Source organism: Hypomesus nipponensis, chromosome 18 (assembly GCF_054491055.1).
Source record: "Hypomesus nipponensis isolate SF chromosome 18, ASM5449105v1, whole genome shotgun sequence".
Lineage (NCBI taxonomy): Eukaryota > Metazoa > Chordata > Actinopteri > Osmeriformes > Osmeridae > Hypomesus > Hypomesus nipponensis.
This window is the reverse complement of record NC_140378.1, coordinates 20,180,823-20,196,908: the sequence shown is the minus strand read 5'-3', so window position 1 is coordinate 20,196,908 and position 16,086 is coordinate 20,180,823. Positions and strand designations below refer to the sequence as shown.

The 16,086-nt window shown below is 47.6% G+C and overlaps 1 protein-coding gene across 3 annotated transcripts in view; it reads right to left on the bottom strand.

The window, feature by feature from the left end:
• The window catches only part of chchd6a (coiled-coil-helix-coiled-coil-helix domain containing 6a), a 31,506-nt gene extending 21,066 nt beyond the window's left edge, over positions 1-10,440 (bottom strand). For 2 of the 3 annotated variants that reach the window (XM_084681212.1, XM_084681214.1), the window contains exons 1-5: positions 10,218-10,440; positions 8,997-9,087; positions 8,731-8,830; positions 8,455-8,599; positions 2,416-2,499 (exon numbers count right to left, since the gene is read on the bottom strand). In XM_084681212.1, coding sequence (XP_084537338.1) covers positions 2,416-2,499; positions 8,455-8,599; positions 8,731-8,830; positions 8,997-9,087; positions 10,218-10,301 — 504 coding nt within the window. In that variant the 5' untranslated portion in view covers positions 10,302-10,440. The remainder of the gene's footprint in view (positions 1-2,415; positions 2,500-8,454; positions 8,600-8,730; positions 8,831-8,996; positions 9,088-10,217) is intronic. The other variant, XM_084681215.1, reaches the window with a different exon arrangement.
• Between the last annotated feature and the right edge of the window lie 5,646 nt (positions 10,441-16,086).

Genomic DNA, 16,086 nt, shown 5'->3' with positions numbered 1-16,086 from the left:
CTCCTCATCCTCCTCACTACCCTTCCTCCTCCTCATCATCCTCACTACCCTTCATCCTCCTCATCATCCTCACTACCCTTCATCATCCTCACTACCCTTCATCCTCCTCATCATCCTCACTACCCTTCATCCTCCTCATCATCCTCACTACCCTTCATCCTCCTCATCATCCTCACTACCCTTCATCCTCCTCATCATCCTCACTACCCTTCATCATCCTCACTACCCTTCATCCTCCTCATCATCCTCACTACCCTTCCTCCTCCTCCTCCTCATCTTCCCCAGTCTCTGATCCAGCACCTTCTGACAAAATTAACACAAACAACATGGTCCCAGACAGGCGGCTCTAACCAGATCTGGTGCTGCGCGCACACACACACACACACACACACACACACACACACACACACACACACACACACACACACACACACACACACACACACACACACACACACACACACACACACACACACACACACACACTATATGCTGCAGGCTAGCTTTATGTTTGTTCATGATGTTTGCATGGTAATTAGGCATCAGTCTCTGTTCATCTGCACGGCCTGTCTGCGTGTCGGTTTTTTGTCCTGGTTGATCAGAGACACACACACACACAAATTACCAGAACTACACACACACACACGACAAGATACCAGATCCACACACACACACCTAAATTACCAGAACTACACACACACACGACAAGATACCAGAACCACACACACACGACAAGCCAACAGGACCGCTACACTAAGAAGTCCTGATTCTGTAAATATTTCTCTCCCCCAAATCCTTTGTTTTCCCTCAGCATTGAGCTAGCGGTGGGGATTGGACATGCTGGCTGCTCTAACTAAATGGATCTGAAGGGAAGCAACAGGATGGAAAATCACTGAGAGAGAGAAGAAAGCCTGTCTCTCTCCTCTGAGGGTGGAACAGCTAACACACACTAACACACACTCCACACAAACACACATTGTTACACGGCTGTTCTTAACACTGTAGAAAGCTCCATTCACTTGAATGGGGCTTCCCAACATTCTGCGGTCAATTATTTTCTGATAACAGACCGTTGCTCTGAATAACAGACCGCTGTCAAGGAAAGTGGCCTTTTTGCCTCTGATTCACGTCTTTCGTAGCACTCCGCAAGTAGTCCGGTAACTTTTCAACCCCCGCGTACTCCGTTGCTTAAGAATGTTCAACGTCTATGAAGTTCAACGTTTTTGGCGAACTATTTTTCTGCTGATCAACACTACAAATGGTAACAAATAAATTGTAAAAAGACACACTGTGTTAAGTCCTTTTGTTGGCAAGTGGCCGTGTAATAAGCAGGATAATGTATAGAACGCCGTTGTCATTATTGGGAAAATAAGCCCCTTCAGAGTGAAGCTACACACCTGTGCTGTTCGCCCTGTCGGGGCTTATTTTCCCGATAATGACCGGCGTTCTATACATTATCCCTTACGTAACAACCTTTCGTCATGGTAAACGTTTCTATTTTTTGCACACACTCAGTAGCCATCACTAGCTAGCCCTATCTTCACGAAACATATTCAGACAGTCTGAAAACAAAAGTAATGTTAGACAGCTAGCTTGCAAGCGAATGTTCTTGAAAAAATACCTGCAGCGCTAGAGCCAGTTATCAGAAATCCTAACTACTACAATAACTGAATGAATACATGATCCTAACCCATGTGACATGGGCCATGTCTGACTGAGGTCTTCCCACCCACAGCAGAGAACTACAACTCTGTCATCAGCGAGGACTACAACTCTGTCATCAGCGAGGACTACAACTCTGTCATCAGCGAGGACTACAACTCTGTCATCAGCGAGGACTACAACTCTGTCATCAGCGAGGACTACAACTCTGTCATCAGCGAGGACTACAACTCTATCATCAGCAAGGACTACAACTCTGTCATCAGCGAGGACTACAACTGTGAGCATTTGGAAGACACGCCCCCAGAACAAAGATTCTCTGAAGGCTGTGGTGAGGTGTACAGCCTAATTCACCCTCTATTAAGACCTACAATTAGCCAAACACGTCTGCTATTTACAGATGTCCATCATCCTGCTTCACTTGGCAACGCAGCGCATCACTTCCTGACAGCATGTGACCTCCCAGGATCACTGAGTGCAGATGACAGGAAACAAAAGGTGTTCCCCCCCCCAAACACACTTATGCACTAACACACACATACACACTTATGCACTAACACACACATACACACTTATGCACTAACACACACATACACACTTATGCACTAACACACACATACACACCCACAGCTTTTAGCACCACGCCAGCTAATGTCTTTCTCAGGAGGGTGCTACTGGTGTGGGTGTGTATGAGTGTGTGTGTGTGTGAGTGTGTTTGTGTATGGGTATGTGTGTGTTTGTGTGTGAGCTTACCCTCTTCTCCAGTTGGGACAGCTGCTCCTTGTAGAAGGCATCCAGGGCTTTCAGCTCAGCATCCTTCTTCTGCAGCTGCTGAGCCTGACACACACACACACACACACACACACACACACACACACAGGTTAGAGAGACAGAGACCTTGTATGTTACCTTGTCCCACTTGTATGAAGTAGAAAGGTACTGAAGCAAGAGTCCAGAGATACAGACATACAGAGAGGCATTGATACAGAAACACACACAGACACTCAGAGACCAGGTGAGGAGAGACCAGGTGTGGAGAGAGACCAGGTGTGGAGAGACCAGGTGAGGAGAGAGACCAGGTGTGGCAAGAGACCAGGTGAGGAGAGAGACCAGGTGTGGAGAGAGACCAGGTGAGGAGAGAGACCAGGTGTAGAGAGACCAGGTTTGGCGTGACCAGGTGTGGAGAGAGACCAGGTGAGGAGAGAGACCAGGTGTGGCAAGAGACCAGGTGAGGAGAGAGACCAGGTGAGGAGAGAGACCAGGTTTGGCGAGACCAGGTGTGGCGAGAGACCAGGTGTGGAGAGACCAGGGGCCTCATTTACTAACATTGCAACCGCAGCTTAACCAGTTTAACCGCTTGCCCAATCGCATATAGCGCACGGTGTATTTGCGCATTTTGCATGGTATTTATCAAACCAGATCCTCGTCGGGCAATCAGCGCCTTACTCCACCCTTTGGTGTTAATTAGCGTGCCGTTAAAAGACAGGAGAAATCGCCTGCATGTTACTGCCACCATGGGTGATTTGAGGAAAAGAAAAAGAAGGTTCAGCGAACAGGAGATAGAAATATTGGATCACAAAGTTACAGCCAACATTAAAATGTTACCAGGAAGAACTACACCTCTCCTCCCATCTCTTTGCAGCACACACCCACTCTCCCTTATACCCTCCCAGCAGCGCTAATCTGCGCTAATCTGCGTTTTTATTCAAGTGCGCTGCCTTTGTAAATATGGTTTTATGCCTGAAATGGGCACATTCCTGTTAGTAAATGAGGCCCCAGGTGAGGAGAGAGACCAGGTGAGGAGAGACCAGGTGAGGAGAGAGACCAGGTGAGGAGAGAGACCAGGTGTGGAGAGAGACCAGGTGAGGAGAGACCAGGTGAGGTGAGACCAGGTGAGGAGAGACCAGGTGTGGAGAGAGACCAGGTGAGGAGAGAGACCAGGTGTGGAGAGAGACCAGGTAAGGAGAGGACCATGTGAGGAGAGACCAGGTGTGGAGAGACCTGTCACCTGTCAGTACTGCCGGTGTTTCAGCTCTCAGAACATCCACCAACAAGGTGTCACCCAAACAGGAAGTTGTCATACAAACTGGCCAAAACAGGTTACATGATCACAGACACAGGAAGCTGTCATACATACTGGTCAAGAAAGGGCTGGATTGAGTATCCATGGTAACCAGCAGCAGTCTAGAGGAGGAGGAAGTGGAGGGGCAGATTGGGATTGCACTCATGAAAGGGGAGGAGGATATGCAAATAGATGGTTGTAGCACAGCAGGGGGTCTTGCTCTCACACACACACACACACACACACACAGAGGGGGAGAGGGAGAGAAGTACAAATACATAGAGGGAGAGACAGAGGGAGAAAGAAAGAAAGGGAGGTAGAGAGAGAGAGAGAGAAAGAGAGAGGAAAGACAGAGAGCAAAGGGAGGGAGGGAGAGAGAGAGAGAGAGAGAGAGAGAGAGAGAGAGAGAGAGAGAGAGAGAGAGAGAGAGAGGGGAAGGGGGGAGCACCTTGTAGCGCTGAGTGTGTGAGTCTAACATCTAGAAGCCTGAAAAACACAGTGCAACAAAGCACAACCCCAAATTATATCCAGACACACACCAGCCCCTTACCCCTAACACACACACCAGCCCCTTACCCCCAACACACACACACACGTGCACAAACACACACACACACGTGCACAAACACACACACACACAAAATCACCTCCATCAGCAGGCAGATCATATGCAATTTAGAAGCAGGGTAGCTGTGGAGCGTGGAGAGTGGTCTGGTGGCACACACACACACACACACACACACACACACAGAAGTACACAGACACACACACAAACAGGCACACATTCAGCTGTAATGCAAGGGAAACAGCCCATGGTGCAGCTGGTGAAATGATGAATATCAGATCAGGGAGGAGGGAGGTAATATGTTATATTATCTGTCTGTCTTACCATCACATCTACATCCTCTGCTGGCTGGAGTCAGGGGGAGGAGGGGAATGAGGAGAGGGAGGAGGGGAGAGGAAGAGGATGGAAGAGGAGGGGGAGGATGGAGGATGGAGGAGGAGGGGAAGGGGGAGGGGGGAGGATGGAGGAGGAGGGGAAGGGGGGAGGATGGAGGAGGAGGGGGGAGGAAGAGGATGGAGGAGGGGAGGAGGAGAGAGATGGAGGGAGGTTAGAGGGGGAGGAGAGAAAGAAAGAAGCAAAGAGATAGTGAAGGGTTAGAGATAGTTAGAGATAAAGAGAGAGAAGGAGAAAGAGAAACAGGGAGAAAGAGAGAGAAAGGAGAGAGAGAAAGGACAGATTTATCAGCATTATCAGGACTAAATCACATCAAAACACAGCGGCTGGCATTCATTAAAAGGTGGAAAATAGGAAGAGCGATGGGAGGGAGGAAGGAGGAAGATAGGGCAGAGAAAAACATGAAAGGTAAGACCAAACACTACAGATGGAGGGAGAGAAAGGATAGAGGGATTTTGGGAGGAGAAGGGTGGAGGGAGAGAGGGGGTAAAAAGAAAAGGTGAAGAGAGAAAAAGAGGATTAAAGGTGTGGAGAGCGGAGGAGAATCAGCAACAAGGACAAGAATAAAGAGGAGAGAAAAGAGAGAGAGAAGTAGAGATGAAGAGAGAGAGGTGAAGAATGTCTGGTGGTATAACAAAACTCTCTCTCTCTCGAACAGGGAGCGCAGAGAGAGAGCACCCTCTAGTGCCTGTTTGGGGAACTGCAGCGTCCTGCAGTGGAAGAGAGAGGAGAGGCAGCAGCTGATAGCCTTGACAGAGAGAACATTTGAGTGCTCTCACAGGTAGATAAAAGTACACAGGGTCTAGGCCAAGCTGTGCTGTGTGTCAGTGAGGGTGGTGTCTGTGAGGGTGGTGTGTGTGTGTGTGTGTGTGTGTGTGTGAGGGTGGTGTGTGTGTGTGTGTGTGTCTGTGAGGGTGGTGTGTGTGTGTGTGTGTGTGTCTGTGAGGGTGGTGTGTGTGTGTGTCTGTGAGGGTGGTGTGTGTGTGTGTGTCTGTGAGGGTGGTGTGTGTGTGTGTGTGTGTCTGTGAGGGTGGTGTGTGTGTGTGTGTGTGTGTGTGTGTGTCTGTGAGGGTGGTGTGTGTGTGTGGTGTGTGTGTGTCTGTGAGGGTGGTGTGTGTGTGTGTGTCTGTGAGGGTGGTGTGTGTGTGTGTGTGTGTGTCTGTGAGGGTGGTGTGTGTGTGTGTGTGTGTGTGTGTGTGTGTGTGTGTGTGTGTGTGTGTGGTGTGTGTGTGTGTGAGGGTGGTGTGTGTGTGTGTGTCCAGCCTTATCAAAGGCAGCCTGGCGTCAGCGTCACTCAGGGTCACTCAGCGTCACTCAGGGTCACTCAGGGTCCGGGGATCTTTAGCTAGTCTTGAGTTAGCGTGCCGTTCAAGATGCTTTGACAGATAAGAGGTTGTGTTCGCGCCGGTGGAGAGGTGTTTTTGGCCTGGGCACAATGTACATAGTTTCGCGCCACTAATACAAAGTAATGTGCATACCTCCATCCCTCAAAACACATCCTCAGCGACTCTGTGCAATTTGTGTTTCCCTTTATGAACTCTGGGGCTATGTCAAGTGACGAGTGTTACGCAAACACACGAACTGTAAAGGGAGGTTTGATTTGTTCTGTTTCTCTCCTCCAGATAGGCAGATCGCAGTAATGCAAGTAACGCAAGACATTTTTGTATTAGTAACTAATGCGATTACTGAAGTTATCAACAGTGATGCGTTACATCTGTTACAGACAAATTTGATCTGATTACAGTAACCCTCAACACTGACCTACACACACCTAACCCTACACATACAGTACACACGCACAAACGCACACACGCACACACACACACAGAGGGGAGCCGCTAATGGGCCCGCTCTTTAATTGTAAGGAGGGAGATGGAGGGATGGAGGGAGGAGGGGAGAATGTATGCTAATGTGACTTATCACCTATTTTCCACCGACAGACTGTGAAAGGGCATTAATACGTTCAGAAAGACAAAATCCCTTCAGACCCTCTTTTCATCTTTCACCCTTCTCTCTCTTTTCTCCTCTCTGTCTCTCTTCTCACCCTCTCTCTTCGCACTCTCCTCATGCTCCTTCACTTGCCATTTCTCTCTCTTCCTTCCTTATCCCTTTCTCTTCTCTCCCTCTCTTTCTCTCCCTCTCTCTTTTCTCGCTCTGAAATTAATCTCCAGAAGATTTGCCATGAACAATGAGGCTTCAGAAAGCACTGAGATGACCAGGCAGGAGGACTGATAGAGAGGGGAGGGGAGGGGAGGGGAGGGGAGGAGGAGAGGAGAGGAGAGGAGAGGAGAGGAGAGGAGAGGAGAGGAGAGGAGAGGAGAGGAGAGGAGAGGAGAGGAGAGGGTGGGAGGGGAGGGGAGGGGAGGGGAGGAGGGTGAAAATGACAGACAGAGACAGATGGAGAAAGGAGGGAGGGAAGGAAGGAAGGAAGGAAGGAAGGAAGGAAGGAAGGAAGGAAGGAAGGAAGGAAGGAAGGAAGGAAGGAAGGAAGGAAGGAAGGAAGGAAGGAAGGAAGGAGAGAGAGAGAGAGAAAAGGAGGGAGGAGAATAAGAAAGCTCTCAGATCCTCAGTCTGACCCCATCTCCCCCCACAGAGAACAGGAAGATGCCCGGGTCACTTCCCCCCCCCCCCTCCCCACACACACACACACACCCAACCAAGATAAGGCCAGTCCATGATTTACTATGACTACTGTGACTATGTCAGACATGTAGAGGGTTTTCACGGTTACAATCACAGTTGTAAGTGTTCTAATCAAGTATAAAAAAGGGTGTTAAGATGGTGTGGGTGTGATACAAGTTAACAAGTGTGTGTAAATATGAATGTGTGTGCACACGTCTGACTGTGCATGCGTGTCCGTACGCTCACGTGTGTGAATGTGTGCGTTGGGCCTGGAATGACCTCCCCCTCCCCATCAGAGTCCTGCCCCCTGTCCTCTCATTGGTCCTTCTGCTCACGCTTCTTCTCCAGTGGATTTCTATTAGTGTCGTGCGCATGGCGCTGGACAGATAAGACCCTGCAACATGTCCTGACCAGGGGAGGGGGGAGGGGAGGGAGGTGTAAAACACGGTCTCCTCTATCTGAAGCCCCAGGACTCTCTCTCTTCCTCACACACCTGCGATAACACAGCCCTCCGGCTGCTCTGAGACCAGGAGTGTGTGTGTGTGTGTGTGTGTTTGTGTGTGTGTCTTGGGTGGAAAATATTGACGGGATTCTAAGAAGCAATCCGAGTTGTGCTAAGTGTTCAACTTGCAATTTCTTAACCTGGCTTAATCCTTATTAGCCCCAAAGGGAACTAACCAATTAACCAGATAAAGGATGAATGAATCAACTAATCATTGGAAAAAAACACAAGAACAGGATGGATGGAACAGCCTGCATCTCTATGAATGCCTAATTAAGTGTGTGAGTGTGTGTGTATATGAGTGTGTGTGTGTCTGTGAGTGTGTGTGTGTAGAGGAGCACTCACAGCTCATAACTGTGGTCCTTCTAAACCCAGACGTCCTGTGTTACACTGCTCTCTACAGGACACAGGTGGACATTACAGAGGACTGCAAGAGTCAGAGGGAGACACTGACTGAGGGAGTGATAGTGTGTGTGCTTGTGTGTGTGTGTGTGTGTGTGTGTATGTGAGTATGTGAGTGACAGACAGGCATTCAGACAGATAGCCAGCCACAGACAGACAGACAGATATCCAGCCAGCCACAGACAGACAGACAGACAGAGACAGAGAGAGACAGACAGAGACAGACAGACAGACAGACAGACCTACCACTATCTGGGCCTTGTCGTTGTCCTGGCGTGCGGTGAGTCTCTCTCTCTGCAGAACCTTGCTCATCTCGGCCCTCGCCACCTCCCTCTCTCTCTTAGCCATCCTGCTCATCTCCTCCTTCACTACAGCCTGCTGGAGCTCATACCTGCACACACACACACACACACACAAGAAAGCACACACAAATACACACACGCATGAATGCACAAAACCACATGAGAACACACACACGAGAATACACCCACGCATTTACACACACACACCTAAACTACTCACCTCTTCTTGTCATCAACTGTAGTGTTGGTGGTGGGGGCAGGTGTCTGTGGGCGGGGCTGGGGGCGGGGCTGTGGGCGGGGGGAGGGAGGAGGGGGAGTAGCTGCAGGAGGGAGAACAGAAGCCTTGGTTACATCTTGGTTACGGCAGGGTGACAGCCGAAATACCCAAACATGAACCATGTCTCTCCAACAAGCACACATGCGTAAGGTGTGTGTGTGTATAGTATAAGGTGTGTGTGAATAGTGTAATGTGTGTGTGTGTGTTACCTGCTTCTCTCTGGGGGCTGGGGGGAGACGGCTGTGCAGTGGTCTCTGGTGCCAGGTCACCTTTCATCCTCTGGAGAACGTCTTCTGAGAGCTGGACATGACAACGGGAGGGAGGGAGGGAGGGAGGGGTAAAGAGAGAGAAAGAGGGAGAAAGAAGTGCAAGTGTAAGGGGAAAGAAGAGAGAGAGGGGGGGGAGGGTAAGGCGGAAGGAGGAGAGTGAGGGCGGGGAGGAGGTTCGAGTGAGAGAACTGTATTAAGTCAAGCCTCGTTTGTATAAATCTACACTTAAAAACTTATAAAACATACTTGGGTCTCAGTTTGTCAAAACAAATGTTCAATTAATACTTTTTACTTTTTTAGGTATCAGATAAATCTATTTTTTAATTACGAAGTAGTAGTACATGACACGTAATCTGCTACTATAAAGAAATAGTAGTTTATGGTGTCGTTCCCGATTCCTCTCCCCAGGGCAGACGTATCTGTAAACCGACTGTAGCTCAGCCGGTTACCGATGCCAAGACCACATACCTGGCACCGCCGGGAGAAACACGAGGTTCTCCCGGTTGACAGCTCACCTCACACACAGCATTCAATGTCACCAAATACAGACGCATATGGATGCAGAAGATTTATTTAAACAGCCGACCTTTTTATCTCACTGTTTGTTGGCTAATGATTGACTGAGCAAACTAGTTTGATTTGGCAATAGACGCATATTCAGCAACTGTTGCCGTTCATTTACTCGGACTGAGTAGAGGGTTGCGTCCTCTCAAGCGGCTTACTAAGCCTGCTAACCAGCTATTTAGCCAAGTAGCTAGCTATAAAGGCCATAAAATTAGCTTGAAAGTGAAACACTTCGGCGCTGGTGGCTTTTCGCCACCGCATAACGCGCCACCGATAGTGAGGGCTCAAATTTCCTCACCCCAGTTCACCGCCTCGCCCAGTTCATATGAGGTGACCCGCACACACAGAGGTCGTAGCTATAGTAGTAACATGACTCTGTGGTCTGTGCTGCTGGTACATCCCCAGCATCACCCTTTGCATCCTCCAGAGTTCATGCCGGATGCCGGTATAGCAAGGGTCCTGTATATGTTGCTACCATTTGAGAAATAATAATGTTAACAACATTGTATGCGCAGTTAGTTTCAGTAAGTTAGCTAGCGTGCTAGCATAAGGACATTCTGCCAGACTTTCTGGCTAGCCGATGCAACGTTACAGTACCTTCACTCCACGAACAATTTTGACCCTGTCTTCATCATCAACGCCGAAAGACACTTTTCTGGTGGAGCTTTCACCAGATCCCATCTCAGTGTTGGTTAACGGAAAACCAAAATACTGTTCTGTATGTAACAGCCGTAACTACCGACCGATAACAAGTCGCTTATTACCTTCAAGTGACAGCTAGCTAGCTATTTGACAGATGAAATCTCCACTATACAGAGTGAATGGGTCAGTATACTCCAATACCATTGGTGGATAAAATGATGATATCCAATTGAAATGGATCGTGTTCAAAAGGTGGCGGAAAGATTGATGGACGTTGTAGTTTACTTAGGTGTCATAAATCAACAGAAGTTTTATTTAATGTAATCTCTTATATTTGATGTATATTATTCGGTGCTTTAACAAAAGTGGTCATATTTATCTGAATTTTGATTATGGATATATTTGTCCAACCGTTACATTTCTATATTCTTGTTTAATTTCATTTTATAGACACAGCTTGATTTTGGTGACTTCCATAAAGGACGGCAGTTTTGGTATTCGAAACCTTGTTGTAGGACACCTGCCTCGTTAAATTGAGATTGTCAGAGCAGTTCATTCATGCGCCACTAGATGGTGCCACTATTCCAGTTTTTTTTTAAATTTCAACTCAAACTGTAACGATTTGAAATGTTTTCTTCCGACTTCTGCAGTTTTATCTTCAGGTAACATGGAGAAAAGCAAAACAAATACACGTATGCACACAAACACACTGTTCATGGAGAGTGACCAGAGAATGTCTAATATAGGGAGAACCGTAGATATATATAAACACTAGATGTCTTACGGCGGCGTCTAGAACGTCCGCACATGGCGGCCATCTTGCCACAGGCAACTCGCTCAGCCATAACATTGTGTTGATTCTACATGTACTTTTTAAATGACCATAACTTGCTCAATTTTTAACCGATTTTTAAACGGTTTGGTTTGTTATCAACGTCAGATATGTCGCTATTCCACTGCATACTTATGAATAATTCTGTAATTTTTAAAAAATTTAATAGAAGTATGCAGTGGAATAGTGACAGTTTGTCCAGCAACGCGGACGAGACATCTAGTGTTTATATATATCTATGGGGAGAACTGCCACTCTCGAGAAACTTCCGGGTTCTGAAATGGTTGCAGTTCCACTCAAGTTCCATATGAGGGCGCTAACGGTCGAATGCAGAATCAATGGAGGTCTATGGAGCTATTCCCCTCAAAATCCACTTTTCTCAGGATATAATTTTTTGTCTTGTAATTTGAATTCTGAATTCGAAAGGGAAGGTAAAAAAAAAAACACAACGCCCCCCCCCCCCCCACACACACACACACACACACACACACACACATGCTAGAAAGAGTTTTGGCTTGCTAATGTTGTTGCTAATGTTGCTAATGCTCTGACATTCTGGTTCTGCTTTTTTGACCTGTAATTCATGTTAAATATACAAAAACTACAATCAAATCTGAGATTTCTCAACGACAATCAGGCGAAAGAGACACATTTAGCCGTTTAGCTCCTTAGACTCCCATTCATTTTGCACTCGACCGCGATCACTCCCAGTGGAACTCTGGTGGAACTGCAACAAACTGCAACAACCTACAATGGGGCTTAATAGGGAGTGGCAAGGCTCACCCTAAACAGGCTCTGTAGTGACCCTCCTGTGGTGCATTGTAACTAATCTGATTCAGCTAATTAACCATCTGATTATTGGAATCAGGAATCCGGTGCTCTAGATTAGCACCCGAGTGAAACCCCCCAGAACGGCATTGTGCCAGGTTTGGGGTTAGCGGCCGTACAGTACCAACGTTGGGGGTTCACGTATAGGGCGATGTGTGAGGGGAGTAGAAGGAGGAGGTGGGGGAAGGAGGTGAAGGGAGGGGAGGAGAAGAGTGGGTTGGGGGGGGGGGGGAGAAGAAGGGAAGGGTAGATGGAGGATGAGGAAAAGAGAGGGTTGGGGGGAGGCAGATGAAGAGCTTATGAATTCTGGATTCTAGAACCCTAAATTAGGTTGGTTGTTTTTAAACTAGCCTTACAATTTTAGATTATTTTTAATCAACACACTGCCGTATTTCAAAATAAAATAGTTAAATTCCAGTTAGTAAGCTTGCTGTCCTCAAACCCTGTGTTGACATAGCAGTTTAGGTTAGCTAGTCTTCTGCTCCTTTCAGAGACCATAGAAGTGTTGGTCGAGAACAGGAAATAGAAGTCTTGCTACTGCTGAAGTGACTGTTAACGTGTTTACCGCAGGATAGCCCCTTAACCCTGAACCCTGACCTTTCACCCCTGACCCCCACACAGCTCTGAAATACCCAAACATTAGCTATGCCCCTTCCTAACACACACACACACACACTTAAACACACACATGCATACTCACACAAACTGTATACAGACATATGCTTTCAGCCAAATCATGAACACAATTATATCACTACATTAAATCTAGACAGACATTTAAACATATGGGTTGAGCCTCATCTGAAATACCCAAACATTAACCATGCCTCCCCCACACACGCACACACACACACACACACACACACACACACACACACACACACACAGGAAGTGTTTCTTCTCCTGAGGAAATGGAGCCCAGATGTGGCAGAGTACCATGGCTTTGGACTTTTGCTGTGTGTGTGTGTGTGTTGGGGTGTGTGTGTTGGGGTGTGTGTGTTGGGGTGTGTGTGTTGGGGGGGGGCAGGTTGGGGGTTCATAGCTGATGTACCAGATCAGAACCCAAGCATCGACAAAGGTGTGTGTTGGTGTGTGTGTTTGTTGGTGTGTGTTTGTTCGGGGGTAGGTAACACAGGCTCTCATCAACAACCTCATGCTGCATTATGTGTGTAAATGTTTAAAAACATTGTGTGTGTGTTTATATACGTGTGTTTGTGTGTGTAAACACATACACAAAAAACAAACAGTACAATAGTGGCTAGTTGTGCGTGTGTGTGTGTGCATTTATGTTTAAGAATGTGTTGCTTGTTTGACAGTGTGTGTGTGTGTGTCTGTATGTGTGTGTCTGTATGACACAACTAATAAACAGTGCAGAAGTGTCTGTCTATGCTGACTGTTCTACATTCCTGTTGGTTGGTCTGTAGGAGTCTCACACGTCTTCACCTTCTCTCTGCATCTCTCTCCCCCCCCCTCTCTCCCTCTCTCTCTCTCTCTCTCTCTCTCTCTCTCTCTCTCTCTCTCTCTCCCTCCCTCCCTCCCTCCCTCCCTCCCTCCCTCCCTCCCTCCCTCCCTCCCTCCCTCCCTCCCTCTCTCTCCCCCTCTCTCTCTCTCTATCTCTCTCCCTCCCTCCCTCTCTCTCTCTCCCCCTCCCCCCTCTCTCTCTCTTTCTCCCTCTCTCTCTGTCTCTCTCCCTCCCTCTCTCCCTCTCTCTATCTCTCTCTTTCTCTCTCTCTCTCTCTCTCTCTCTCTCTGTGTCTCTCTCTCCATATCTCTCTCCCTCCCTCTCTCCCTCTCTCTCCCTCTCCCTCTCTCTCTCTATCTCTCTCTTTCTCCCTCTTTCTCTGTCTCTCTCCCTCCCCCTCTCTCCCCCTTTCTCCCTCTCTCTGTCTCTCTCTCTCCCTATCTCTCTGTCTCTCCCTCCCCCTCTCTCCCCCTTTCTCCCTCTCTCTCTGTCTCTCTCTCTCCCTATCTCTCTGTCTCTCCCTCCCCTTCTCTCTCCCCCCTCTCCCCCTCTCTCCCCCCCCCTCTCTCTCTCTGTCTGCGTTTGTCTTCCCTTCTTGATGAGCCAACAGTCAGTGACAAAAACGTTAATCTCCATTCTTCTCTGTGGACAGCTCTGCCTGGCCTACTGTCACACAAACGGAGGCTAGCTGTGTGAACTGGAGCTGAGGCTAGCTGCAAACACTTTTTATTCAAAGCATTTTTCAATACAGGGGGGATTCGAACCTGCGTCCTCTTGATCTGCAGTCAGTTCTAAGCAGGAGGACTCCAAGTCAAATCCGTTTGTTCCAGGTTTCCACTCCAACATGTCTGGTTTCTACAGTCTTAGTTTTGTTGCGAATGTAAGAATGAATTTTCATTCAGCTTTTTATTATGTGTCATGACCGTTGAGGGACAGCAGAAGAAGAGGCAGAAATGAAAAGCAAGAGAGAGAGAGAGGGGGGGGGATAGAAAGAAACAGTGAAAGAGAGAAAGACAGAGACAGAGAGAGACAAAGAGTGAGAGAATGAGAGAGAGGGTGGGGGGAGAGAGTAGCAATATGTCATGTCCTTGACGAGGAAATGAAATGTGCAACATCAATCAGGTTCTGGTGGAGGAGATCAAAGAGATCCACGACCATCCATCCATCTGGACCTGGTTGGAATAGAAAGGCTCTCTCTTTCTCTCTTTCACTGTTTCTTTCTTTTTCTCTCTGTTTCTTTCTTTCTGTCTGTCTCTCTCTCTCTCTCTCTCTCTCTCTCTCTCTCTCTCTCTCTCTCTCTCTCTCTCTCTCTCTCTCTCTCTCTCTCTCTCTCTCTCTCTCTCTCTCTCTCTCTCTCTCTCTCTCTCTCTCTCTCTCTCTCTCTCTCTCTCTCTCTCTCTCTCTCTCTCTCTCTCCCTCCCTCCCTGTCATCTCCTTTTCAATCCTTTTTTCCCTCTGAGCTTGTGTCCTGTTTTTGCTGTCAGGCATTCCTCCATGTTAGACAGACAATGACACAGTGGCACGCCAGACATAGCCCAGCCTGTGTGTGTATGAATCCATGTGTTTGTGTGTGTGTTTGTGTGTGTGTGTATGTGTGTGTTTGTGTGTGTATGTGTAGACGTATTTCTATGTGTGGTTTTTTATGTGTGTCTGTAGAAGTCTATGTGTGGTTTGTGTGTGTGTGCGCGTGTTTACGAATCTATGTGTTGTGTGTGTCACTTTCCGTGCATGTGATTTGGCAATGTGAAAGGTCATGTAGTCTGTCTGACGCGGGCACTGGTGTCTGCAAACATCTGTGTGTGTGTGTGTGTGTGTGACCATGTGTGGGGAGATGTGTATATAACCTCCACGTGTGATAACATTCTCCCGTCTCTCTCTGTGGAAATATTTAGGCTAAGCTCTCGTTTGAGCATGCAGCTCAAGACTGAGCGCTCGCTTCACTTCCTGTTTCCAGGCTCCGCCTACCACCGGGGGCTTTACTCCGTACAACACTGGGCATTGTGTGCCGCCCCCTCCCGTCCCCCCTCCCCCACCCTGCAGTCTGTGTATATATGTGTTTATATCAACTCTGATGTCCATGTTCCCTTCTTCCAGCTCGCTTCTGAGGTATTTATTTCCAGCCAAATGGGACTTGCAATGGAATTGTAGATAAAGTATAAATAGTTTGATCAGTTTCAGGTGTGTGTGTGTGAGGGTGTGTGTGTGTGTGTGTGTGTGTGTGTGTGTGTGTGTGTGTGTGTGTGTGTGTGTGTGTGTGTGTGTACCCCTAGGGGCCTAGGCCGAGATGGTACAAACACACACTGATTTTGTTTAAATGTCTCCATTTGAAAGGAATCCTCGCTGTTCCAGAATGGTCTGCTGCTCACAATGGCATCAATGACCTCTATGACATCACAGCCCATTGTTCCTGGTGCCTGCATACAAACAGGTAGTTTTTACCATAGACATATATACAGGTTTTTACCATAAAATCAAACCTGCTGAAAACCTCTTTCTATTGGAGATATTATGTATATATATATATATATATATATATATATATGTATATATGGATATATGTATCCACAGGGAGTATCAGTAAACCATTTTTATATATTAACAAGTGGTTCAAATTCCCTTCATCTCTACTGATAATAACGTATCCACTTTCTACTGTCTAGCTGCTAAGACGGAACAGTAAACTTTAAGTGCTTATCATGTTG